Source organism: Musa acuminata, chromosome BXJ2-1 (genome assembly GCF_036884655.1).
Source record: "Musa acuminata AAA Group cultivar baxijiao chromosome BXJ2-1, Cavendish_Baxijiao_AAA, whole genome shotgun sequence".
In the NCBI taxonomy this organism is placed as follows: Eukaryota; Viridiplantae; Streptophyta; class Magnoliopsida; order Zingiberales; family Musaceae; genus Musa; species Musa acuminata.
The window spans coordinates 4,701,564-4,726,840 of record NC_088338.1 but is presented as its reverse complement, the minus strand read 5'-3'; the positions used below and the strand labels follow the sequence as shown (position 1 = coordinate 4,726,840).

The window sequence follows — 25,277 nt, the reverse complement described above, 5'->3', positions numbered from 1 at the left end:
ATAATTGTTGAATTACCATTATATGAAAGGAATAAAAATATGGGAAATATGACAAGAAAACTTGTCTTGATAAAGAGAATGACGGGATTAAAGAAAAACAAAAGTAAACATGAATTATTTGAAGAAGGAGATTAGATAGAGCACATAAGATTTTTGGTTAATTAATTTTGACATTCCGTATTTAATTTGATCTTACATGATATTATGTAATTAATTTAATTATAGATTAAAAAAATGGTCTTACGTTGAAGGTGACATAGGAAAAGTAAAACAATAAAAAGAGAGACAAATATAGAATATACGAAGGATATTTGGTTTTGTATTTAATTATAATTAGAATTTTAAATTTTCATATGGATTTGTGCTATCAGAAAGTTCTACGAAAAAAGGTTTGAGAACTATATTTTTTTATCGAATATTTGTAATAAAAAATAAGTATATATGATTTCGTCAGGTTGATTTATAAAAGTAACAACATATCTATTTTCAATCAATGTATATGCGTGCAATTTGTAGTTGTATATAGTATACACAATTATTTGTTAGTTTATAAAATATTTTATTATTTAAAAAATATAAAATTATATATAATTTTGTAACCATAAATAAATAATTATTCACATTTAGCGAATGAAAATATTTTAATTTTGTAGTGTTATTCGGTTTTAGTCTTTATTTTAACATTGCATTCGTTCAAATATAATAAAAAATCTATATTATTAGTTTTAATTGTTATATGATTTTGTTAGATTTAATATGATAATAAACAATCGTTCCAACTTTATGTTCTCTGGAATGTGAGCTTCTAAGATAACGTATAAAACATATCAAATTAGACATCGATTCAATCCACTATTCCATTTGTCCCTAATGGTTTAAATTTTAACCTAACGGACATTTCATCCATGTCTACCGGTTGTTGCTATTTATCTAAATTCAATCAAACCCATAACCTCATTAGCTAAATTCTCTTTTTTTATACTTTAAATGTATTCAAATTAAATTTAATCATCTGATCTCTAAATGTATATCATACAAAAATTCGAAACACAAACCAAAAACTTAATAAGTAGATTGTGGTGCTCTTCTCTTAATTCATCATTTCATATACATAAATATTTCGAACACACTGACATCATACATAGTTCATTTTCAATTTGCATATAGCATAAAAATTAAAGTCTTCGGTTATTCAGCACCCCAACATCGCTCGCAAAGTTCACAAATCGTGGAGTTAACACCTTCCAATGGAAGAGGTTGTTTCCAAATGAATATAGGCCACGAATAGAATTTCGAAATGGCAAACCAGTAATCATACGTATCCTTCTCAACCACAAACATATATAAATAGCAAGTGATTGTTACCTTGGTTGTCAAAAATTGCTTAAACCATATGTACTTGTTGATTACATGGGAAGAATCCTCTTGCATGCCCTCACTATAAATGATTTCTTAATTCAAACTATTGACATGCACACACAAGCGCTGATTCAGAGAACACATCGATCGAGGAGAAGACTTTTGATAATGGGATTAGAATTAAGTATTATTGTGATTGGCTTGCTATTCTTCATCTTAAGTGGTGCGAGGGTAGCCATGGCTGACGGTGTTTACAATGTGAAGGATTATGGAGCAGCAGGAGATGGCAAAACCGATAACACAAAGGTAGCTTTTCATGTTTAGTATAGGTTTTCACTACAACCAATAGTTTTTGTCGTAGTTCCTATGAATTTAAAAATCTTCATGAACTTGAATTACAAAAAGTTTTAGCGGGACAGAGGAGAAACATAAGAAACTTCTTGTATTTTCATCATGACATCTCCATACTTACGGTTGTAACAATTATGGACATGGTAGGCTTTTGAAACGGCATGGAGTGCGGCATGCGCGGCACAAGGGAAGGCAACGATAGTGATCCCAGAGGGAGCATACCTGCTCGGTCCAACAATCTTCAAAGGGCCATGCAAAGGCATAATGGTGATGCAAGTGAAAGGGCAGCTACTGGCATCCACCCATCTCGAAGATTACAATCAATATTGGCTCCATTTCCAGTACATTAATGGATTGGTTATCTCAGGTGGTGGAAGATTCAACGGACAAGGAGCTTCTGCATGGCCTTACAACCAATGCAAAAAGACAAATGATTGCAAACCCTTACCCATGGTATGGTAGCCATGTCTTCCTTGCTCTAACCATGCAGATATTAACACTACTTCGTTCTTACTTTGAATTGCACTGACAATCGTTACAATGCTACCGTATAGAACTTGGTGTTCAGTTTCGTCACGAACGCAACCATCAAAAGCATTTCTTCTATCGACAGCAAGTTCTTCCACATTCATGTCTTTGAATCAAGAAACATTATCTTTGATTCCATCAAGATCAGTGCTCCTCAAGATAGCCCCAACACCGATGGCATTCACATCGCCGACTCGACCAATATCCAGGTTGCCAATTCAGTCATCGGCACCGGTGATGACTGCATCTCCATCGGCCCGGGCTGCACCAATTTGACCATCTTTAAGGTGTTATGCGGCCCAGGCCATGGCATCAGCGTCGGTAGTCTCGGCAAAAATGCTGGTGAGAAAGATGTAATCGGGCTGAACGTGAGTAACTGCAATCTTACCGGTACAACAAATGGATTGAGGATCAAGACATTTCAATCTTCTCCATCTAGGTTGAAGGCCACTGATTTCGTCTTTGAACACATCATCATGAATAATGTCTATAACCCCATCATCATAAATCAGAATTATTGCCCATCTGCTAACTGTCCCAAAAAGGTATGCCTCATTGCTTCTACTACAGCTAAATATATCATCATAGTCTTGAAATTTGAGCATCCTTCCTCTCTCCATGTAGGATCCTTCTCTAGTTAAGATCAAGAATATCAAGTACAGGAATATCGTGGGGACCTTTCTCTCGCCAGTAGCTTATAATCTAGTGTGCAGCGAGGTTGCTCCATGTGAGGGCGTGGAGCTCAGTGACATCAGCTTGAAGTACAATGGCAACGAAAAGCAACCCAAAAATGCTTCTATTTGTGTTCATGTCTATGGTAGCTCCAATGGCAATGTGAAACCTGACCCGTGCATCTGATTTCGCATTATGGGGTTGTGAGGCAAAAGTGATGAACCGTTCCACACAAGAGTTCCTATCCCTACTTTTTTCTGCTTTCTCTTTGTTACATTGAGTATATGCCTTGTATCAGAAACAAAAAAAGAAATAAAGAAATTGTCCACATGCAAAATGACATCCCATGTTTATAACATGGATATCTCATGTTAGTTTCATATTTTTCTGAAAAATATACATTAAATTTTAGTGACATTGTAATTACAAAGTATAGTCATTAATATTACCGAGTTGTTATTCGATTAAGCCCTAGGTCACTAGTTGAAACGTTGTGTCAACAAGTCAGACTTCATGTTTAATTATGAAAATACTTTAAAACATGTAAATAATTTAAAATTTATTTAAAAAATCTAAAATATCACAATTAATAAAAAATAAAAAAACTTTAACAAATAGAAACAAAACTTCAATCACATAAATTTTGATAAAAATAATCTTGTCAACTTATACTATAAACATAAACCTTTATGCGCATTTAGTAACACATGATAATATATAAAATATTTTAAATTAAATTTAAAATTTCAATGATTGAGCATGAATATCGACATAGATATAACTTACCTACATGACGGTAGTTGGAATAATACTTCAATAAGAAGGATACAATAATAAGAAGAGATGATAACAAGAAAATTACATTAAAAAAGAGATGACCTTACAAATATGATAATACTTAGAATAATACTTAGTATTGAAGATATATTCTATTAGAGAATCATTTTTATGTAAGAAATCAACTCAAATGTAAAAAACTCTTGATTTAGGATATTTTTTAAAATTCTGAGTCCTTTCACAAAAAAAGAATTCTATATTGTACTAAAGATTAATTAATTTTGATATTTTATCATGTTGATATAGTTACATAATTGTTGAATTACCATTATATGAAAGGAATAAAAATATGGGAAATATGACAAGAAAACTTGTCTTGATAAAGAGAATGACGGGATTAAAGAAAAACAAAAGTAAACATGAATTATTTGAAGAAGGAGATTAGATAGAGCACATAAGATTTTTGGTTAATTAATTTTGACATTCCGTATTTAATTTGATCTTACATGATATTATGTAATTAATTTAATTATAGATTAAAAAAATGGTCTTACATTGAAGGTGATATAGGAAAAGTAAAACAATAAAAAGAGAGACAAATATAGAATATACGAAGGATATTTGGTTTTGTATTTAATTATAATTAGAATTTTAAATTTTCATATGGATTTGTGCTATCAGAAAGTTCTACGAAAAAAGGTTTGAGAACTATATTTTTTTATCGAATATTTGTAATAAAAAATAAGTATATATGATTTCGTCAGGTTGATTTATAAAAGTAACAACATATCTATTTTCAATCAATGTATATGCGTGCAATTTGTAGTTGTATATAGTATACACAATTATTTGTTAGTTTATAAATTATTTTATTATTTAAAAAATATAAAATTATATATAATTTTGTAACCATAAATAAATAATTATTCACATTTAGCGAATGAAAATATTTTAATTTTGTAGTGTTATTCGGTTTTAGTCTTTATTTTAACATTGCATTCGTTCAAATATAATAAAAAATCTATATTATTAGTTTTAATTGTTATATGATTTTGTTAGATTTAATATGATAATAAACAATCGTTCCAACTTTATGTTCTCTGGAATGCGAGCTTCTAAGATAACGTATAAAACATATCAAATTAGACATCGATTCAATCCACTATTCCATTTGTCCCTAATGGTTTAAATTTTAACCTAACGGACATTTCATCCATGTCTACCGGTTGTTGCTATTTATCTAAATTCAATCAAACCCATAACCTCATTAGCTAAATTCTCTTTTTTTATACTTTAAATGTATTCAAATTAAATTTAATCATCTGATCTCTAAATGTATATCATACAAAAATTCGAAACACAAACCAAAAACTTAATAAGTAGATTGTGGTGCTCTTCTCTTAATTCATCATTTCATATACATAAATATTTCGAACACACTGACATCATACATAGTTCATTTTCAATTTGCATATAGCATAAAAATTAAAGTCTTCGGTTATTCAGCACCCCAACATCGCTCGCAAAGTTCACAAATCGTGGAGTTAACACCTTCCAATGGAAGAGGTTGTTTCCAAATGAATATAGGCCACGAATAGAATTCCGAAATGGCAAACCAGTAATCATACGTATCCTTCTCAACCACAAACATATATAAATAGCAAGTGATTGTTACCTTGGTTGTCAAAAATTGCTTAAACCATATGTACTTGTTGATTACATGGGAAGAATCCTCTTGCATGCCCTCACTATAAATGATTTCTTAATTCAAACTATTGACATGCACACACAAGCGCTGATTCAGAGAACACATCGATCGAGGAGAAGACTTTTGATAATGGGATTAGAATTAAGTATTATTGTGATTGGCTTGCTATTCTTCATCTTAAGTGGTGCGAGGGTAGCCATGGCTGACGGTGTTTACAATGTGAAGGATTATGGAGCAGCAGGAGATGGCAAAACCGATAACACAAAGGTAGCTTTTCATGTTTAGTATAGGTTTTCACTACAACCAATAGTTTTTGTCGTAGTTCATATGAATTTAAAAATCTTCATGAACTTGAATTACAAAAAGTTTTAGCGGGACAGAGGAGAAACATAAGAAACTTCTTGTATTTTCATCATGACATCTCCATACTTACGGTTGTAACAATTATGGACATGGTAGGCTTTTGAAACGGCATGGAGTGCGGCATGCGCGGCACAAGGGAAGGCAACGATAGTGATCCCAGAGGGAGCATACCTGCTCGGTCCAACAATCTTCAAAGGGCCATGCAAAGGCATAATGGTGATGCAAGTGAAAGGGCAGCTACTGGCATCCACCCATCTCGAAGATTACAATCAATATTGGCTCCATTTCCAGTACATTAATGGATTGGTTATCTCAGGTGGTGGAAGATTCAACGGACAAGGAGCTTCTGCATGGCCTTACAACCAATGCAAAAAGACAAATGATTGCAAACCCTTACCCATGGTATGGTAGCCATGTCTTCCTTGCTCTAACCATGCAGATATTAACACTACTTCGTTCTTACTTTGAATTGCACTGACAATCGTTACAATGCTACCGTATAGAACTTGGTGTTCAGTTTCGTCACGAACGCAACCATCAAAAGCATTTCTTCTATCGACAGCAAGTTCTTCCACATTCATGTCTTTGAATCAAGAAACATTATCTTTGATTCCATCAAGATCAGTGCTCCTCAAGATAGCCCCAACACCGATGGCATTCACATCGCCGACTCGACCAATATCCAGGTTGCCAATTCAGTCATCGGCACCGGTGATGACTGCATCTCCATCGGCCCGGGCTGCACCAATTTGACCATCTTTAAGGTGTTATGCGGCCCAGGCCATGGCATCAGCGTCGGTAGTCTCGGCAAAAATGCTGGTGAGAATGATGTAATCGGGCTGAACGTGAGTAACTGCAATCTTACCGGTACAACAAATGGATTGAGGATCAAGACATTTCAATCTTCTCCATCTAGGTTGAAGGCCACTGATTTCGTCTTTGAACACATCATCATGAATAATGTCTATAACCCCATCATCATAAATCAGAATTATTGCCCATCTGCTAACTGTCCCAAAAAGGTATGCCTCATTGCTTCTACTACAGCTAAATATATCATCATAGTCTTGAAATTTGAGCATCCTTCCTCTCTCCATGTAGGATCCTTCTCTAGTTAAGATCAAGAATATCAAGTACAGGAATATCGTGGGGACCTTTCTCTCGCCAGTAGCTTATAATCTAGTGTGCAGCGAGGTTGCTCCATGTGAGGGCGTGGAGCTCAGTGACATCAGCTTGAAGTACAATGGCAACGAAAAGCAACCCAAAAATGCTTCTATTTGTGTTCATGTCTATGGTAGCTCCAATGGCAATGTGAAACCTGACCCGTGCATCTGATTTCGCATTATGGGGTTGTGAGGCAAAAGTGATGAACCGTTCCACACAAGAGTTCCTATCCCTACTTTTTTCTGCTTTCTCTTTGTTACATTGAGTATATGCCTTGTATCAGAAACAAAAAAAGAAATAAAGAAATTGTCCACATGCAAAATGACATCCCATGTTTATAACATGGATATCTCATGTTAGTTTCATATTTTTCTGAAAAATATACATTAAATTTTAGTGACATTGTAATTACAAAGTATAGTCATTAATATTACCGAGTTGTTATTCGATTAAGCCCTAGGTCACTAGTTGAAACGTTGTGTCAACAAGTCAGACTTCATGTTTAATTATGAAAATACTTTAAAACATGTAAATAATTTAAAATTTATTTAAAAAATCTAAAATATCACAATTAATAAAAAATAAAAAAACTTTAACAAATAGAAACAAAACTTCAATCACATAAATTTTGATAAAAATAATCTTGTCAACTTATACTATAAACATAAACCTTTATGCGCATTTAGTAACACATGATAAAATATAAAATATTTTAAATTAAATTTAAAATTCCAATGATTGAGCATGAATATCGACATAGATATAACTTACCTGCATGACGGTAGTTGGAATAATACTTCAATAAGAAGGATACAATAATAAGAAGAGATGATAACAAGAAAATTACCTTAAAAAAGAGATGACCTTACAAATATGATAATACTTAGAATAATACTTAGTATTGAAGATATATTCTATTAGAGAATCATTTTTATGTAAGAAATCAACTCAAATGTAAAAAACTCTTGATTTAGGATATTTTTTAAAATTCTGAGTCCTTTCACAAAAAAAGAATTCTATATTGTACTAAAGATTAATTAATTTTGATATTTTATCATGTTGATATAGTTACATAATTGTTGAATTACCATTATATGAAAGGAATAAAAATATGGGAAATATGACAAGAAAACTTGTCTTGATAAAGAGAATGACGGGATTAAAGAAAAACAAAAGTAAACATGAATTATTTGAAGAAGGAGATTAGATAGAGCACATAAGATTTTTGGTTAATTAATTTTGACATTCCGTATTTAATTTGATCTTACATGATATTATGTAATTAATTTAATTATAGATTAAAAAAATGGTCTTACATTGAAGGTGACATAGGAAAAGTAAAACAATAAAAAGAGAGACAAATATAGAATATACGAAGGATATTTGGTTTTGTATTTAATTATAATTAGAATTTTAAATTTTCATATGGATTTGTGCTATCAGAAAGTTCTACGAAAAAAGGTTTGAGAACTATATTTTTTTATCGAATATTTGTAATAAAAAATAAGTATATATGATTTCGTCAGGTTGATTTATAAAAGTAACAACATATCTATTTTCAATCAATGTATATGCGTGCAATTTGTAGTTGTATATAGTATACACAATTATTTGTTAGTTTATAAAATATTTTATTATTTAAAAAATATAAAATTATATATAATTTTGTAACCATAAATAAATAATTATTCACATTTAGCGAATGAAAATATTTTAATTTTGTAGTGTTATTCGGTTTTAGTCTTTATTTTAACATTGCATTCGTTCAAATATAATAAAAAATCTATATTATTAGTTTTAATTGTTATATGATTTTGTTAGATTTAATATGATAATAAACAATCGTTCCAACTTTATGTTCTCTGGAATGTGAGCTTCTAAGATAACGTATAAAACATATCAAATTAGACATCGATTCAATCCACTATTCCATTTGTCCCTAATGGTTTAAATTTTAACCTAACGGACATTTCATCCATGTCTACCGGTTGTTGCTATTTATCTAAATTCAATCAAACCCATAACCTCATTAGCTAAATTCTCTTTTTTTATACTTTAAATGTATTCAAATTAAATTTAATCATCTGATCTCTAAATGTATATCATACAAAAATTCGAAACACAAACCAAAAACTTAATAAGTAGATTGTGGTGCTCTTCTCTTAATTCATCATTTCATATACATAAATATTTCGAACACACTGACATCATACATAGTTCATTTTCAATTTGCATATAGCATAAAAATTAAAGTCTTCGGTTATTCAGCACCCCAACATCGCTCGCAAAGTTCACAAATCGTGGAGTTAACACCTTCCAATGGAAGAGGTTGTTTCCAAATGAATATAGGCCACGAATAGAATTTCGAAATGGCAAACCAGTAATCATACGTATCCTTCTCAACCACAAACATATATAAATAGCAAGTGATTGTTACCTTGGTTGTCAAAAATTGCTTAAACCATATGTACTTGTTGATTACATGGGAAGAATCCTCTTGCATGCCCTCACTATAAATGATTTCTTAATTCAAACTATTGACATGCACACACAAGCGCTGATTCAGAGAACACATCGATCGAGGAGAAGACTTTTGATAATGGGATTAGAATTAAGTATTATTGTGATTGGCTTGCTATTCTTCATCTTAAGTGGTGCGAGGGTAGCCATGGCTGACGGTGTTTACAATGTGAAGGATTATGGAGCAGCAGGAGATGGCAAAACCGATAACACAAAGGTAGCTTTTCATGTTTAGTATAGGTTTTCACTACAACCAATAGTTTTTGTCGTAGTTCCTATGAATTTAAAAATCTTCATGAACTTGAATTACAAAAAGTTTTAGCGGGACAGAGGAGAAACATAAGAAACTTCTTGTATTTTCATCATGACATCTCCATAATTACGGTTGTAACAATTATGGACATGGTAGGCTTTTGAAACGGCATGGAGTGCGGCATGCGCGGCACAAGGGAAGGCAACGATAGTGATCCCAGAGGGAGCATACCTGCTCGGTCCAACAATCTTCAAAGGGCCATGCAAAGGCATAATGGTGATGCAAGTGAAAGGGCAGCTACTGGCATCCACCCATCTCGAAGATTACAATCAATATTGGCTCCATTTCCAGTACATTAATGGATTGGTTATCTCAGGTGGTGGAAGATTCAACGGACAAGGAGCTTCTGCATGGCCTTACAACCAATGCAAAAAGACAAATGATTGCAAACCCTTACCCATGGTATGGTAGCCATGTCTTCCTTGCTCTAACCATGCAGATATTAACACTACTTCGTTCTTACTTTGAATTGCACTGACAATCGTTACAATGCTACCGTATAGAACTTGGTGTTCAGTTTCGTCACGAACGCAACCATCAAAAGCATTTCTTCTATCGACAGCAAGTTCTTCCACATTCATGTCTTTGAATCAAGAAACATTATCTTTGATTCCATCAAGATCAGTGCTCCTCAAGATAGCCCCAACACCGATGGCATTCACATCGCCGACTCGACCAATATCCAGGTTGCCAATTCAGTCATCGGCACCGGTGATGACTGCATCTCCATCGGCCCGGGCTGCACCAATTTGACCATCTTTAAGGTGTTATGCGGCCCAGGCCATGGCATCAGCGTCGGTAGTCTCGGCAAAAATGCTGGTGAGAAAGATGTAATCGGGCTGAACGTGAGTAACTGCAATCTTACCGGTACAACAAATGGATTGAGGATCAAGACATTTCAATCTTCTCCATCTAGGTTGAAGGCCACTGATTTCGTCTTTGAACACATCATCATGAATAATGTCTATAACCCCATCATCATAAATCAGAATTATTGCCCATCTGCTAACTGTCCCAAAAAGGTATGCCTCATTGCTTCTACTACAGCTAAATATATCATCATAGTCTTGAAATTTGAGCATCCTTCCTCTCTCCATGTAGGATCCTTCTCTAGTTAAGATCAAGAATATCAAGTACAGGAATATCGTGGGGACCTTTCTCTCGCCAGTAGCTTATAATCTAGTGTGCAGCGAGGTTGCTCCATGTGAGGGCGTGGAGCTCAGTGACATCAGCTTGAAGTACAATGGCAACGAAAAGCAACCCAAAAATGCTTCTATTTGTGTTCATGTCTATGGTAGCTCCAATGGCAATGTGAAACCTGACCCGTGCATCTGATTTCGCATTATGGGGTTGTGAGGCAAAAGTGATGAACCGTTCCACACAAGAGTTCCTATCCCTACTTTTTTCTGCTTTCTCTTTGTTACATTGAGTATATGCCTTGTATCAGAAACAAAAAAAGAAATAAAGAAATTGTCCACATGCAAAATGACATCCCATGTTTATAACATGGATATCTCATGTTAGTTTCATATTTTTCTGAAAAATATACATTAAATTTTAGTGACATTGTAATTACAAAGTATAGTCATTAATATTACCGAGTTGTTATTCGATTAAGCCCTAGGTCACTAGTTGAAACGTTGTGTCAACAAGTCAGACTTCATGTTTAATTATGAAAATACTTTAAAACATGTAAATAATTTAAAATTTATTTAAAAAATCTAAAATATCACAATTAATAAAAAATAAAAAAACTTTAACAAATAGAAACAAAACTTCAATCACATAAATTTTGATAAAAATAATCTTGTCAACTTATACTATAAACATAAACCTTTATGCGCATTTAGTAACACATGATAAAATATAAAATATTTTAAATTAAATTTAAAATTCCAATGATTGAGCATGAATATCGACATAGATATAACTTACCTGCATGACGGTAGTTGGAATAATACTTCAATAAGAAGGATACAATAATAAGAAGAGATGATAACAAGAAAATTACCTTAAAAAAGAGATGACCTTACAAATATGATAATACTTAGAATAATACTTAGTATTGAAGATATATTCTATTAGAGAATCATTTTTATGTAAGAAATCAACTCAAATGTAAAAAACTCTTGATTTAGGATATTTTTTAAAATTCTGAGTCCTTTCACAAAAAAAGAATTCTATATTGTACTAAAGATTAATTAATTTTGATATTTTATCATGTTGATATAGTTACATAATTGTTGAATTACCATTATATGAAAGGAATAAAAATATGGGAAATATGACAAGAAAACTTGTCTTGATAAAGAGAATGACGGGATTAAAGAAAAACAAAAGTAAACATGAATTATTTGAAGAAGGAGATTAGATAGAGCACATAAGATTTTTGGTTAATTAATTTTGACATTCCGTATTTAATTTGATCTTACATGATATTATGTAATTAATTTAATTATAGATTAAAAAAATGGTCTTACATTGAAGGTGACATAGGAAAAGTAAAACAATAAAAAGAGAGACAAATATAGAATATACGAAGGATATTTGGTTTTGTATTTAATTATAATTAGAATTTTAAATTTTCATATGGATTTGTGCTATCAGAAAGTTCTACGAAAAAAGGTTTGAGAACTATATTTTTTTATCGAATATTTGTAATAAAAAATAAGTATATATGATTTCGTCAGGTTGATTTATAAAAGTAACAACATATCTATTTTCAATCAATGTATATGCGTGCAATTTGTAGTTGTATATAGTATACACAATTATTTGTTAGTTTATAAAATATTTTATTATTTAAAAAATATAAAATTATATATAATTTTGTAACCATAAATAAATAATTATTCACATTTAGCGAATGAAAATATTTTAATTTTGTAGTGTTATTCGGTTTTAGTCTTTATTTTAACATTGCATTCGTTCAAATATAATAAAAAATCTATATTATTAGTTTTAATTGTTATATGATTTTGTTAGATTTAATATGATAATAAACAATCGTTCCAACTTTATGTTCTCTGGAATGTGAGCTTCTAAGATAACGTATAAAACATATCAAATTAGACATCGATTCAATCTACTATTCCATTTGTCCCTAATGGTTTAAATTTTAACCTAACGGACATTTCATCCATGTCTACCGGTTGTTGCTATTTATCTAAATTCAATCAAACCCATAACCTCATTAGCTAAATTCTCTTTTTTTATACTTTAAATGTATTCAAATTAAATTTAATCATCTGATCTCTAAATGTATATCATACAAAAATTCGAAACACAAACCAAAAACTTAATAAGTAGATTGTGGTGCTCTTCTCTTAATTCATCATTTCATATACATAAATATTTCGAACACACTGACATCATACATAGTTCATTTTCAATTTGCATATAGCATAAAAATTAAAGTCTTCGGTTATTCAGCACCCCAACATCGCTCGCAAAGTTCACAAATCGTGGAGTTAACACCTTCCAATGGAAGAGGTTGTTTCCAAATGAATATAGGCCACGAATAGAATTCCGAAATGGCAAACCAGTAATCATACGTATCCTTCTCAACCACAAACATATATAAATAGCAAGTGATTGTTACCTTGGTTGTCAAAAATTGCTTAAACCATATGTACTTGTTGATTACATGGGAAGAATCCTCTTGCATGCCCTCACTATAAATGATTTCTTAATTCAAACTATTGACATGCACACACAAGCGCTGATTCAGAGAACACATCGATCGAGGAGAAGACTTTTGATAATGGGATTAGAATTAAGTATTATTGTGATTGGCTTGCTATTCTTCATCTTAAGTGGTGCGAGGGTAGCCGTGGCTGACGGTGTTTACAATGTGAAGGATTATGGAGCAGCAGGAGATGGCAAAACCGATAACACAAAGGTAGCTTTTCATGTTTAGTATAGGTTTTCACTACAACCAATAGTTTTTGTCGTAGTTCCTATGAATTTAAAAATCTTCATGAACTTGAATTACAAAAAGTTTTAGCGGGACAGAGGAGAAACATAAGAAACTTCTTGTATTTTCATCATGACATCTCCATACTTACGGTTGTAACAATTATGGACATGGTAGGCTTTTGAAACGGCATGGAGTGCGGCATGCGCGGCACAAGGGAAGGCAACGATAGTGATCCCAGAGGGAGCATACCTGCTCGGTCCAACAATCTTCAAAGGGCCATGCAAAGGCATAATGGTGATGCAAGTGAAAGGGCAGCTACTGGCATCCACCCATCTCGAAGATTACAATCAATATTGGCTCCATTTCCAGTACATTAATGGATTGGTTATCTCAGGTGGTGGAAGATTCAACGGACAAGGAGCTTCTGCATGGCCTTACAACCAATGCAAAAAGACAAATGATTGCAAACCCTTACCCATGGTATGGTAGCCATGTCTTCCTTGCTCTAACCATGCAGATATTAACACTACTTCGTTCTTACTTTGAATTGCACTGACAATCGTTACAATGCTACCGTATAGAACTTGGTGTTCAGTTTCGTCACGAACGCAACCATCAAAAGCATTTCTTCTATCGACAGCAAGTTCTTCCACATTCATGTCTTTGAATCAAGAAACATTATCTTTGATTCCATCAAGATCAGTGCTCCTCAAGATAGCCCCAACACCGATGGCATTCACATCGCCGACTCGACCAATATCCAGGTTGCCAATTCAGTCATCGGCACCGGTGATGACTGCATCTCCATCGGCCCGGGCTGCACCAATTTGACCATCTTTAAGGTGTTATGCGGCCCAGGCCATGGCATCAGCGTCGGTAGTCTCGGCAAAAATGCTGGTGAGAAAGATGTAATCGGGCTGAACGTGAGTAACTGCAATCTTACCGGTACAACAAATGGATTGAGGATCAAGACATTTCAATCTTCTCCATCTAGGTTGAAGGCCACTGATTTCGTCTTTGAACACATCATCATGAATAATGTCTATAACCCCATCATCATAAATCAGAATTATTGCCCATCTGCTAACTGTCCCAAAAAGGTATGCCTCATTGCTTCTACTACAGCTAAATATATCATCATAGTCTTGAAATTTGAGCATCCTTCCTCTCTCCATGTAGGATCCTTCTCTAGTTAAGATCAAGAATATCAAGTACAGGAATATCGTGGGGACCTTTCTCTCGCCAGTAGCTTATAATCTAGTGTGCAGCGAGGTTGCTCCATGTGAGGGCGTGGAGCTCAGTGACATCAGCTTGAAGTACAATGGCAACGAAAAGCAACCCAAAAATGCTTCTATTTGTGTTCATGTCTATGGTAGCTCCAATGGCAATGTGAAACCTGACCCGTGCATCTGATTTCGCATTATGGGGTTGTGAGGCAAAAGTGATGAACCGTTCCACACAAGAGTTCCTATCCCTACTTTTTTCTGCTTTCTCTTTGTTACATTGAGTATATGCCTTGTATCAGAAACAAAAAAAGAAATAAAGAAATTGTCCACATGCAAAATGACATCCCATGTTTATAACATGGATATCTCATGTTAGTTTCATATTTTTCTGAAAAATATACATTAAATTTTAGTGACATTGTAATTACAAAGTATAGTCATTAATATTACCGAGTTGTTATTCGATTAAGCCCTAGGTCACTAGTTGAAACGTTGTGTCAACAAGTCAGACTTCATGTTTAATTATGAAAATACTTTAAAACATGTAAATAATTTAAAATTTATTTAAAAAATCTAAAATATCACAATTAATAAAAAATAAAAAAACTTTAACAAATAGAAACAAAACTTCAATCACATAAATTTTGATAAAAATAATCTTGTCAACTTATACTATAAACATAAACCTTTATGCGCATTTAGTAACACATGATAAAATATAAAATATTTTAAATTAAATTTAAAATTCCAATGATTGAGCATGAATATCGACATAGATATAACTTACCTGCATGACGGTAGTTGGAATAATACTTCAATAAGAAGGATACAATAATAAGAAGAGATGATAACAAGAAAATTACCTTAAAAAAGAGATGACCTTACAAATATGATAATACTTAGAATAATACTTAGTATTGAAGATATATTCTATTAGAGAATCATTTTTATGTAAGAAATCAACTCAAATGTAAAAAACTCTTGATTTAGGATATTTTTTAAAATTCTGAGTCCTTTCACAAAAAAAGAATTCTATATTGTACTAAAGATTAATTAATTTTGATATTTTATCATGTTGATATAGTTACATAATTGTTGAATTACCATTATATGAAAGGAATAAAAATATGGGAAATATGACAAGAAAACTTGTCTTGATAAAGAGAATGACGGGATTAAAGAAAAACAAAAGTAAACATGAATTATTTGAAGAAGGAGATTAGATAGAGCACATAAGATTTTTGGTTAATTAATTTTGACATTCCGTATTTAATTTGATCTTACATGATATTATGTAATTAATTTAATTATAGATTAAAAAAATGGTCTTACATTGAAGGTGACATAGGAAAAGTAAAACAATAAAAAGAGAGACAAATATAGAATATACGAAGGATATTTGGTTTTGTATTTAATTATAATTAGAATTTTAAATTTTCATATGGATTTGTGCTATCAGAAAGTTCTACGAAAAAAGGTTTGAGAACTATATTTTTTTATCGAATATTTGTAATAAAAAATAAGTATATATGATTTCGTCAGGTTGATTTATAAAAGTAACAACATATCTATTTTCAATCAATGTATATGCGTGCAATTTGTAGTTGTATATAGTATACACAATTATTTGTTAGTTTATAAAATATTTTATTATTTAAAAAATATAAAATTATATATAATTTTGTAACCATAAATAAATAATTATTCACATTTAGCGAATGAAAATATTTTAATTTTGTAGTGTTATTCGGTTTTAGTCTTTATTTTAACATTGCATTCGTTCAAATATAATAAAAAATCTATATTATTAGTTTTAATTGTTATATGATTTTGTTAGATTTAATATGATAATAAACAATCGTTCCAACTTTATGTTCTCTGGAATGTGAGCTTCTAAGATAACGTATAAAACATATCAAATTAGACATCGATTCAATCTACTATTCCATTTGTCCCTAATGGTTTAAATTTTAACCTAACGGACATTTCATCCATGTCTACCGGTTGTTGCTATTTATCTAAATTCAATCAAACCCATAACCTCATTAGCTAAATTCTCTTTTTTTATACTTTAAATGTATTCAAATTAAATTTAATCATCTGATCTCTAAATGTATATCATACAAAAATTCGAAACACAAACCAAAAACTTAATAAGTAGATTGTGGTGCTCTTCTCTTAATTCATCATTTCATATACATAAATATTTCGAACACACTGACATCATAAATAGTTCATTTTCAATTTGCATATAGCATAAAAATTAAAGTCTTCGGTTATTCAGCACCCCAACATCGCTCGCAAAGTTCACAAATCGTGGAGTTAACACCTTCCAATGGAAGAGGTTGTTTCCAAATGAATATAGGCCACGAATAGAATTCCGAAATGGCAAACCAGTAATCATACGTATCCTTCTCAACCACAAACATATATAAATAGCAAGTGATTGTTACCTTGGTTGTCAAAAATTGCTTAAACCATATGTACTTGTTGATTACATGGGAAGAATCCTCTTGCATGCCCTCACTATAAATGATTTCTTAATTCAAACTATTGACATGCACACACAAGCGCTGATTCAGAGAACACATCGATCGAGGAGAAGACTTTTGATAATGGGATTAGAATTAAGTATTATTGTGATTGGCTTGCTATTCTTCATCTTAAGTGGTGCGAGGGTAGCCATGGCTGACGGTGTTTACAATGTGAAGGATTATGGAGCAGCAGGAGATGGCAAAACCGATAACACAAAGGTAGCTTTTCATGTTTAGTATAGGTTTTCACTACAACCAATAGTTTTTGTCGTAGTTCCTATGAATTTAAAAATCTTCATGAACTTGAATTACAAAAAGTTTTAGCGGGACAGAGGAGAAACATAAGAAACTTCTTGTATTTTCATCATGACATCTCCATACTTACGGTTGTAACAATTATGGACATGGTAGGCTTTTGAAACGGCATGGAGTGCGGCATGCGCGGCACAAGGGAAGGCAACGATAGTGATCCCAGAGGGAGCATACCTGCTCGGTCCAACAATCTTCAAAGGGCCATGCAAAGGCATAATGGTGATGCAAGTGAAAGGGCAGCTACTGGCATCCACCCATCTCGAAGATTACAATCAATATTGGCTCCATTTCCAGTACATTAATGGATTGGTTATCTCAGGTGGTGGAAGATTCAACGGACAAGGAGCTTCTGCATGGCCTTACAACCAATGCAAAAAGACAAATGATTGCAAACCCTTACCCATGGTATGGTAGCCATGTCTTCCTTGCTCTAACCATGCAGATATTAACACTACTTCGTTCTTACTTTGAATTGCACTGACAATCGTTACAATGCTACCGTATAGAACTTGGTGTTCAGTTTCGTCACGAACGCAACCATCAAAAGCATTTCTTCTATCGACAGCAAGTTCTTCCACATTCATGTCTTTGAATCAAGAAACATTATCTTTGATTCCATCAAGATCAGTGCTCCTCAAGATAGCCCCAACACCGATGGCATTCACATCGCCGACTCGACCAATATCCAGGTTGCCAATTCAGTCATCGGCACCGGTGATGACTGCATCTCCATCGGCCCGGGCTGCACCAATTTGACCATCTTTAAGGTGTTATGCGGCCCAGGCCATGGCATCAGCGTCGGTAGTCTCGGCAAAAATGCTGGTGAGAAAGATGTAATCGGGCTGAACGTGAGTAACTGCAATCTTACCGGTACAACAAATGGATTGAGGATCAAGACATTTCAATCTTCTCCATCTAGGTTGAAGGCCACTGATTTCGTCTTTGAACACATCATCATGAATAATGTCTATAACCCCATCATCATAAATCAGAATTATTGCCCATCTGCTAACTGTCCCAAAAAGGTATGCCTCATTGCTTCTACTACAGCTAAATATATCATCATAGTCTTGAAATTTGAGCATCCTTCCTCTCTCCATGTAGGATCCTTCTCTAGTTAAGATCAAGAATATCAAGTACAGGAATATCGTGGGGACCTTTCTCTCGCCAGTAGCTTATAATCTAGTGTGCAGCGAGGTTGCTCCATGTGAGGGCGTGGAGCTCAGTGACATCAGCTTGAAGTACAATGGCAACGAAAAGCAACCCAAAAATGCTTCTATTTGTGTTCATGTCTATGGTAGCTCCAATGGCAATGTGAAACCTGACCCGTGCATCTGATTTCGCATTATGGGGTTGTGAGGCAAAAGTGATGAACCGTTCCACACAAGAGTTCCTATCCCTACTTTTTTCTGCTTTCTCTTTGTTACATTGAGTATATGCCTTGTATCAGAAACAAAAAAAGAAATAAAGAAATTGTCCACATGCAAAATGACATCCCATGTTTATAACATGGATATCTCATGTTAGTTTCATATTTTTCTGAAAAATATACATTAAATTTTAGTGACATTGTAATTACAAAGTATAGTCATTAATATTACCGAGTTGTTATTCGATTAAGCCCTAGGTCACTAGTTGAAACGTTGTGTCAACAAGTCAGACTTCATGTTTAATTATGAAAATACTTTAAAACATGTAAATAATTTAAAATTTATTTAAAAAATCTAAAATATCACAATTAATAAAAAATAAAAAAACTTTAACAAATAGAAACAAAACTTCAATCACATAAATTTTGATAAAAATAATCTTGTCAACTTATAATATATAAAATATTATATATAAAATATTTTAAATTAAATTTAAAATTCCAATGATTGAGCATGAATATCGACATAGATATAACTTACCTGCATGACGGTAGTTGGAATAATACTTCAATAAGAAGGATACAATAATAAGAAGAGATGATAACAAGAAAATTACCTTAAAAAAGAGATGACCTTACAAATATGATAATACTTAGAATAATACTTAGTATTGAAGATATATTCTATTAGAGAATCATTTTTATGTAAGAAATCAACTCAAATGTAAAAAACTCTTGATTTAGGATATTTTTTAAAATTCTGAGTCCTTTCACAAAAAAAGAATTCTATATTGTACTAAAGATTAATTAATTTTGATATTTTATCATGTTGATATAGTTACATAATTGTTGAATTACCATTATATGAAAGGAATAAAAATATGGGAAATATGACAAGAAAACTTGTCTTGATAAAGAGAATGACGGGATTAAAGAAAAACAAAAGTAAACATGAATTATTTGAAGAAGGAGATTAGATAGAGCACATAAGATTTTTGGTTAATTAATTTTGACATTCCGTATTTAATTTGATCTTACATGATATTATGTAATTAATTTAATTATAGATTAAAAAAATGGTCTTACATTGAAGGTGACATAGGAAAAGTAAAACAATAAAAAGAGAGACAAATATAGAATATACGAAGGATATTTGGTTTTGTATTTAATTATAATTAGAATTTTAAATTTTCATATGGATTTGTGCTATCAGAAAGTTCTACGAAAAAAGGTTTGAGAACTATATTTTTTTATCGAATATTTGTAATAAAAAATAAGTATATATGATTTCGTCAGGTTGATTTATAAAAGTAACAACATATCTATTTTCAATCAATGTATATGCGTGCAATTTGTAGTTGTATATAGTATACACAATTATTTGTTAGTTTATAAAATATTTTATTATTTAAAAAATATAAAATTATATATAATTTTGTAACCATAAATAAATAATTATTCACATTTAGCGAATGAAAATATTTTAATTTTGTAGTGTTATTCGGTTTTAGTCTTTATTTTAACATTGCATTCGTTCAAATATAATAAAAAATCTATATTATTAGTTTTAATTGTTATATGATTTTGTTAGATTTAATATGATAATAAACAATCGTTCCAACTTTATGTTCTCTGGAATGTGAGCTTCTAAGATAACGTATAAAACATATCAAATTAGACATCGATTCAATCCACTATTCCATTTGTCCCTAATGGTTTAAATTTTAACCTAACGGACATTTCATCCATGTCTACCGGTTGTTGCTATTTATCTAAATTCAATCAAACCCATAACCTCATTAGCTAAATTCTCTTTTTTTATACTTTAAATGTATTCAAATTAAATTTAATCATCTGATCTCTAAATGTATATCATACAAAAATTCGAAACACAAACCAAAAACTTAATAAGTAGATTGTGGTGCTCTTCTCTTAATTCATCATTTCATATACATAAATATTTCGAACACACTGACATCATACATAGTTCATTTTCAATTTGCATATAGCATAAAAATTAAAGTCTTCGGTTATTCAGCACCCCAACATCGCTCGCAAAGTTCACAAATCGTGGAGTTAACACCTTCCAATGGAAGAGGTTGTTTCCAAATGAATATAGGCCACGAATAGAATTCCGAAATGGCAAACCAGTAATCATACGTATCCTTCTCAACCACAAACATATATAAATAGCAAGTGATTGTTACCTTGGTTGTCAAAAATTGCTTAAACCATATGTACTTGTTGATTACATGGGAAGAATCCTCTTGCATGCCCTCACTATAAATGATTTCTTAATTCAAACTATTGACATGCACACACAAGCGCTAATTCAGAGAACACATCGATCGAGGAGAAGACTTTTGATAATGGGATTAGAATTAAGTATTATTGTGATTGGCTTGCTATTCTTCATCTTAAGTGGTGCGAGGGTAGCCATGGCTGACGGTGTTTACAATGTGAAGGATTATGGAGCAGCAGGAGATGGCAAAACCGATAACACAAAGGTAGCTTTTCATGTTTAGTATAGGTTTTCACTACAACCAATAGTTTTTGTCGTAGTTCCTATGAATTTAAAAATCTTCATGAACTTGAATTACAAAAAGTTTTAGCGGGACAGAGGAGAAACATAAGAAACTTCTTGTATTTTCATCATGACATCTCCATACTTACGGTTGTAACAATTATGGACATGGTAGGCTTTTGAAACGGCATGGAGTGCGGCATGCGCGGCACAAGGGAAGGCAACGATAGTGATCCCAGAGGGAGCATACCTGCTCGGTCCAACAATCTTCAAAGGGCCATGCAAAGGCATAATGGTGATGCAAGTGAAAGGGCAGCTACTGGCATCCACCCATCTCGAAGATTACAATCAATATTGGCTCCATTTCCAGTACATTAATGGATTGGTTATCTCAGGTGGTGGAAGATTCAACGGACAAGGAGCTTCTGCATGGCCTTACAACCAATGCAAAAAGACAAATGATTGCAAACCCTTACCCATGGTATGGTAGCCATGTCTTCCTTGCTCTAACCATGCAGATATTAACACTACTTCGTTCTTACTTTGAATTGCACTGACAATCATTACAATGCTACCGTATAGAACTTGGTGTTCAGTTTCGTCACGAACGCAACCATCAAAAGCATTTCTTCTATCGACAGCAAGTTCTTCCACATTCATGTCTTTGAATCAAGAAACATTATCTTTGATTCCATCAAGATCAGTGCTCCTCAAGATAGCCCCAACACCGATGGCATTCACATCGCCGACTCGACCAATATCCAGGTTGCCAATTCAGTCATCGGCACCGGTGATGACTGCATCTCCATCGGCCCGGGCTGCACCAATTTGACCATCTTTAAGGTGTTATGCGGCCCAGGCCATGGCATCAGCGTCGGTAGTCTCGGCAAAAATGCTGGTGAGAAAGATGTAATCGGGCTGAACGTGAGTAACTGCAATCTTACCGGTACAACAAATGGATTGAGGATCAAGACATTTCAATCTTCTCCATCTAGGTTGAAGGCCACTGATTTCGTCTTTGAACACATCATCATGAATAATGTCTATAACCCCATCATCATAAATCAGAATTATTGCCCATCTGCTAACTGTCCCAAAAAGGTATGCCTCATTGCTTCTACTACAGCTAAATATATCATCATAGTCTTGAAATTTGAGCATCCTTCCTCTCTCCATGTAGGATCCTTCTCTAGTTAAGATCAAGAATATCAAGTACAGGAATATCGTGGGGACCTTTCTCTCGCCAGTAGCTTATAATCTAGTGTGCAGCGAGGTTGCTCCATGTGAGGGCGTGGAGCTCAGTGACATCAGCTTGAAGTACAATGGCAACGAAAAGCAACCCAAAAATGCTTCTATTTGTGTTCATGTCTATGGTAGCTCCAATGGCAATGTGAAACCTGACCCGTGCATCTGATTTCGCATTATGGGGTTGTGAGGCAAAAGTGATGAACCGTTCCACACAAGAGTTCCTATCCCTACTTTTTTCTGCTTTCTCTTTGTTACATTGAGTATATGCCTTGTATCAGAAACAAAAAAAGAAATAAAGAAATTGTCCACATGCAAAATGACATCCCATGTTTATAACATGGATATCTCATGTTAGTTTCATATTTTTCTGAAAAATATACATTAAATTTTAGTGACATTGTAATTACAAAGTATAGTCATTAATATTACCGAGTTGTTATTCGATTAAGCCCTAGGTCACTAGTTGAAACGTTGTGTCAACAAGTCAGACTTCATGTTTAATTATGAAAATACTTTAAAACATGTAAATAATTTAAAATTTATTTAAAAAATCTAAAATATCACAATTAATAAAAAATAAAAAAACTTTAACAAATAGAAACAAAACTTCAATCACATAAATTTTGATAAAAATAATCTTGTCAACTTATACTATAAACATAAACCTTTATGCGCATTTAGTAACACATGATAATATATAAAATATTTTAAATTAAATTTAAAATTCCAATGATTGAGCATGAATATCAACATAGATATAACTTACCTGCATGACGGTAGTTGGAATAATACTTCAATAAGAAGGATACAATAATAAGAAGAGATGATAACAAGAAAATTACCTTAAAAAAGAGATGACCTTACAAATATGATAATACTTAGAATAATACTTAGTATTGAAGATATATTCTATTAGAGAATCATTTTTATGTAAGAAATCAACTCAAATGTAAAAAACTCTTGATTTAGGATATTTTTTAAAATTCTGAGTCCTTTCACAAAAAAAGAATTCTATATTGTACTAAAGATTAATTAATTTTGATATTTTATCATGTTGATATAGTTACATAATTGTTGAATTACCATTATATGAAAGGAATAAAAATATGGGAAATATGACAAGAAAACTTGTCTTGATAAAGAGAATGACGGGATTAAAGAAAAACAAAAGTAAACATGAATTATTTGAAGAAGGAGATTAGATAGAGCACATAAGATTTTTGGTTAATTAATTTTGACATTCCGTATTTAATTTGATCTTACATGATATTATGTAATTAATTTAATTATAGATTAAAAAAATGGTCTTACATTGAAGGTGACATAGGAAAAGTAAAACAATAAAAAGAGAGACAAATATAGAATATACGAAGGATATTTGGTTTTGTATTTAATTATAATTAGAATTTTAAATTTTCATATGGATTTGTGCTATCAGAAAGTTCTACGAAAAAAGGTTTGAGAACTATATTTTTTTATCGAATATTTGTAATAAAAAATAAGTATATATGATTTCGTCAGGTTGATTTATAAAAGTAACAACATATCTATTTTCAATCAATGTATATGCGTGCAATTTGTAGTTGTATATAGTATACACAATTATTTGTTAGTTTATAAAATATTTTATTATTTAAAAAATATAAAATTATATATAATTTTGTAACCATAAATAAATAATTATTCACATTTAGCGAATGAAAATATTTTAATTTTGTAGTGTTATTCGGTTTTAGTCTTTATTTTAACATTGCATTCGTTCAAATATAATAAAAAATCTATATTATTAGTTTTAATTGTTATATGATTTTGTTAGATTTAATATGATAATAAACAATCGTTCCAACTTTATGTTCTCTGGAATGTGAGCTTCTAAGATAACGTATAAAACATATCAAATTAGACATCGATTCAATCCACTATTCCATTTGTCCCTAATGGTTTAAATTTTAACCTAACGGACATTTCATCCATGTCTACCGGTTGTTGCTATTTATCTAAATTCAATCAAACCCATAACCTCATTAGCTAAATTCTCTTTTTTTATACTTTAAATGTATTCAAATTAAATTTAATCGTCTGATCTCTAAATGTATATCATACAAAAATTCGAAACACAAACCAAAAACTTAATAAGTAGATTGTGGTGCTCTTCTCTTAATTCATCATTTCATATACATAAATATTTCGAACACACTGACATCATACATAGTTCATTTTCAATTTGCATATAGCATAAAAATTAAAGTCTTCGGTTATTCAGCACCCCAACATCGCTCGCAAAGTTCACAAATCGTGGAGTTAACACCTTCCAATGGAAGAGGTTGTTTCCAAATGAATATAGGCCATGAATAGAATTCCGAAATGGCAAACCAGTAATCATACGTATC

At 32.2% G+C, this 25,277-nt stretch overlaps 6 protein-coding genes across 6 annotated transcripts; all 6 read left to right on the top strand.

Moving 5' to 3' along the window:
- Positions 1–1,871: 1,871 nt before the first annotated feature.
- LOC135597921 (polygalacturonase-like) lies at positions 1,872–3,096 on the top strand. Its single transcript, XM_065091429.1, has 4 exons — positions 1,872–1,994; positions 2,078–2,163; positions 2,279–2,783; positions 2,863–3,096. Exons 1-4 carry the CDS (start codon positions 1,872–1,874, stop codon positions 3,094–3,096), a joined length of 948 nt encoding a protein of 315 aa, XP_064947501.1.
- A 2,772-nt stretch (positions 3,097–5,868) lies between these two features.
- On the top strand, positions 5,869–7,093 carry LOC135597920 (polygalacturonase-like). The gene is made up of 4 exons (XM_065091428.1): positions 5,869–5,991; positions 6,075–6,160; positions 6,276–6,780; positions 6,860–7,093. The coding sequence occupies exons 1-4, from the start codon at positions 5,869–5,871 to the stop codon at positions 7,091–7,093; spliced, it is 948 nt and encodes a 315-aa protein (XP_064947500.1).
- Positions 7,094–9,865: 2,772 nt separating this feature from the next.
- On the top strand, positions 9,866–11,090 carry LOC135597919 (polygalacturonase-like). The gene is made up of 4 exons (XM_065091427.1): positions 9,866–9,988; positions 10,072–10,157; positions 10,273–10,777; positions 10,857–11,090. The coding sequence occupies exons 1-4, from the start codon at positions 9,866–9,868 to the stop codon at positions 11,088–11,090; spliced, it is 948 nt and encodes a 315-aa protein (XP_064947499.1).
- A 2,772-nt stretch (positions 11,091–13,862) lies between these two features.
- LOC135597918 (polygalacturonase-like) lies at positions 13,863–15,087 on the top strand. The gene is made up of 4 exons (XM_065091426.1): positions 13,863–13,985; positions 14,069–14,154; positions 14,270–14,774; positions 14,854–15,087. The coding sequence occupies exons 1-4, from the start codon at positions 13,863–13,865 to the stop codon at positions 15,085–15,087; spliced, it is 948 nt and encodes a 315-aa protein (XP_064947498.1).
- Positions 15,088–17,859: 2,772 nt separating this feature from the next.
- Positions 17,860–19,084, top strand: LOC135597917 (polygalacturonase-like). Its single transcript, XM_065091425.1, has 4 exons — positions 17,860–17,982; positions 18,066–18,151; positions 18,267–18,771; positions 18,851–19,084. The coding sequence occupies exons 1-4, from the start codon at positions 17,860–17,862 to the stop codon at positions 19,082–19,084; spliced, it is 948 nt and encodes a 315-aa protein (XP_064947497.1).
- Positions 19,085–21,553: 2,469 nt separating this feature from the next.
- LOC104001016 (exopolygalacturonase-like) lies at positions 21,554–23,053 on the top strand. The gene is made up of 4 exons (XM_065091424.1): positions 21,554–21,622; positions 21,815–22,120; positions 22,222–22,740; positions 22,820–23,053. The coding sequence occupies exons 1-4, from the start codon at positions 21,554–21,556 to the stop codon at positions 23,051–23,053; spliced, it is 1,128 nt and encodes a 375-aa protein (XP_064947496.1).
- The last annotated feature ends 2,224 nt before the right edge of the window (positions 23,054–25,277 follow it).

Bases quoted from the DNA above. Each gene is read 5' to 3' on its own strand.
- LOC135597921 (XM_065091429.1), top strand. From the start codon at position 1,872: ATGGAGTGCGGCATGCGCGGCACAAGGGAAGGCAACGATAGTGATCCC. The intron at 1,995-2,077 runs GCAGCTACTGGC...TGGTTATCTCAG, and splicing joins ATGGTGATGCAAGTGAAAGG to GTGGTGGAAGATTCAACGGA. The intron at 2,164-2,278 runs GTATGGTAGCCA...CTTGGTGTTCAG, and splicing joins ATTGCAAACCCTTACCCATG to TTTCGTCACGAACGCAACCA.
- LOC135597920 (XM_065091428.1), top strand. From the start codon at position 5,869: ATGGAGTGCGGCATGCGCGGCACAAGGGAAGGCAACGATAGTGATCCC. The intron at 5,992-6,074 runs GCAGCTACTGGC...TGGTTATCTCAG, and splicing joins ATGGTGATGCAAGTGAAAGG to GTGGTGGAAGATTCAACGGA. The intron at 6,161-6,275 runs GTATGGTAGCCA...CTTGGTGTTCAG, and splicing joins ATTGCAAACCCTTACCCATG to TTTCGTCACGAACGCAACCA.
- LOC104001016 (XM_065091424.1), top strand. From the start codon at position 21,554: ATGGCTGACGGTGTTTACAATGTGAAGGATTATGGAGCAGCAGGAGAT. The intron at 21,623-21,814 runs GTAGCTTTTCAT...TGGACATGGTAG, and splicing joins GCAAAACCGATAACACAAAG to GCTTTTGAAACGGCATGGAG. The intron at 22,121-22,221 runs GTATGGTAGCCA...GCTACCGTATAG, and splicing joins ATTGCAAACCCTTACCCATG to AACTTGGTGTTCAGTTTCGT.
- LOC135597919 (XM_065091427.1), top strand. From the start codon at position 9,866: ATGGAGTGCGGCATGCGCGGCACAAGGGAAGGCAACGATAGTGATCCC. The intron at 9,989-10,071 runs GCAGCTACTGGC...TGGTTATCTCAG, and splicing joins ATGGTGATGCAAGTGAAAGG to GTGGTGGAAGATTCAACGGA. The intron at 10,158-10,272 runs GTATGGTAGCCA...CTTGGTGTTCAG, and splicing joins ATTGCAAACCCTTACCCATG to TTTCGTCACGAACGCAACCA.
- LOC135597917 (XM_065091425.1), top strand. From the start codon at position 17,860: ATGGAGTGCGGCATGCGCGGCACAAGGGAAGGCAACGATAGTGATCCC. The intron at 17,983-18,065 runs GCAGCTACTGGC...TGGTTATCTCAG, and splicing joins ATGGTGATGCAAGTGAAAGG to GTGGTGGAAGATTCAACGGA. The intron at 18,152-18,266 runs GTATGGTAGCCA...CTTGGTGTTCAG, and splicing joins ATTGCAAACCCTTACCCATG to TTTCGTCACGAACGCAACCA.
- LOC135597918 (XM_065091426.1), top strand. From the start codon at position 13,863: ATGGAGTGCGGCATGCGCGGCACAAGGGAAGGCAACGATAGTGATCCC. The intron at 13,986-14,068 runs GCAGCTACTGGC...TGGTTATCTCAG, and splicing joins ATGGTGATGCAAGTGAAAGG to GTGGTGGAAGATTCAACGGA. The intron at 14,155-14,269 runs GTATGGTAGCCA...CTTGGTGTTCAG, and splicing joins ATTGCAAACCCTTACCCATG to TTTCGTCACGAACGCAACCA.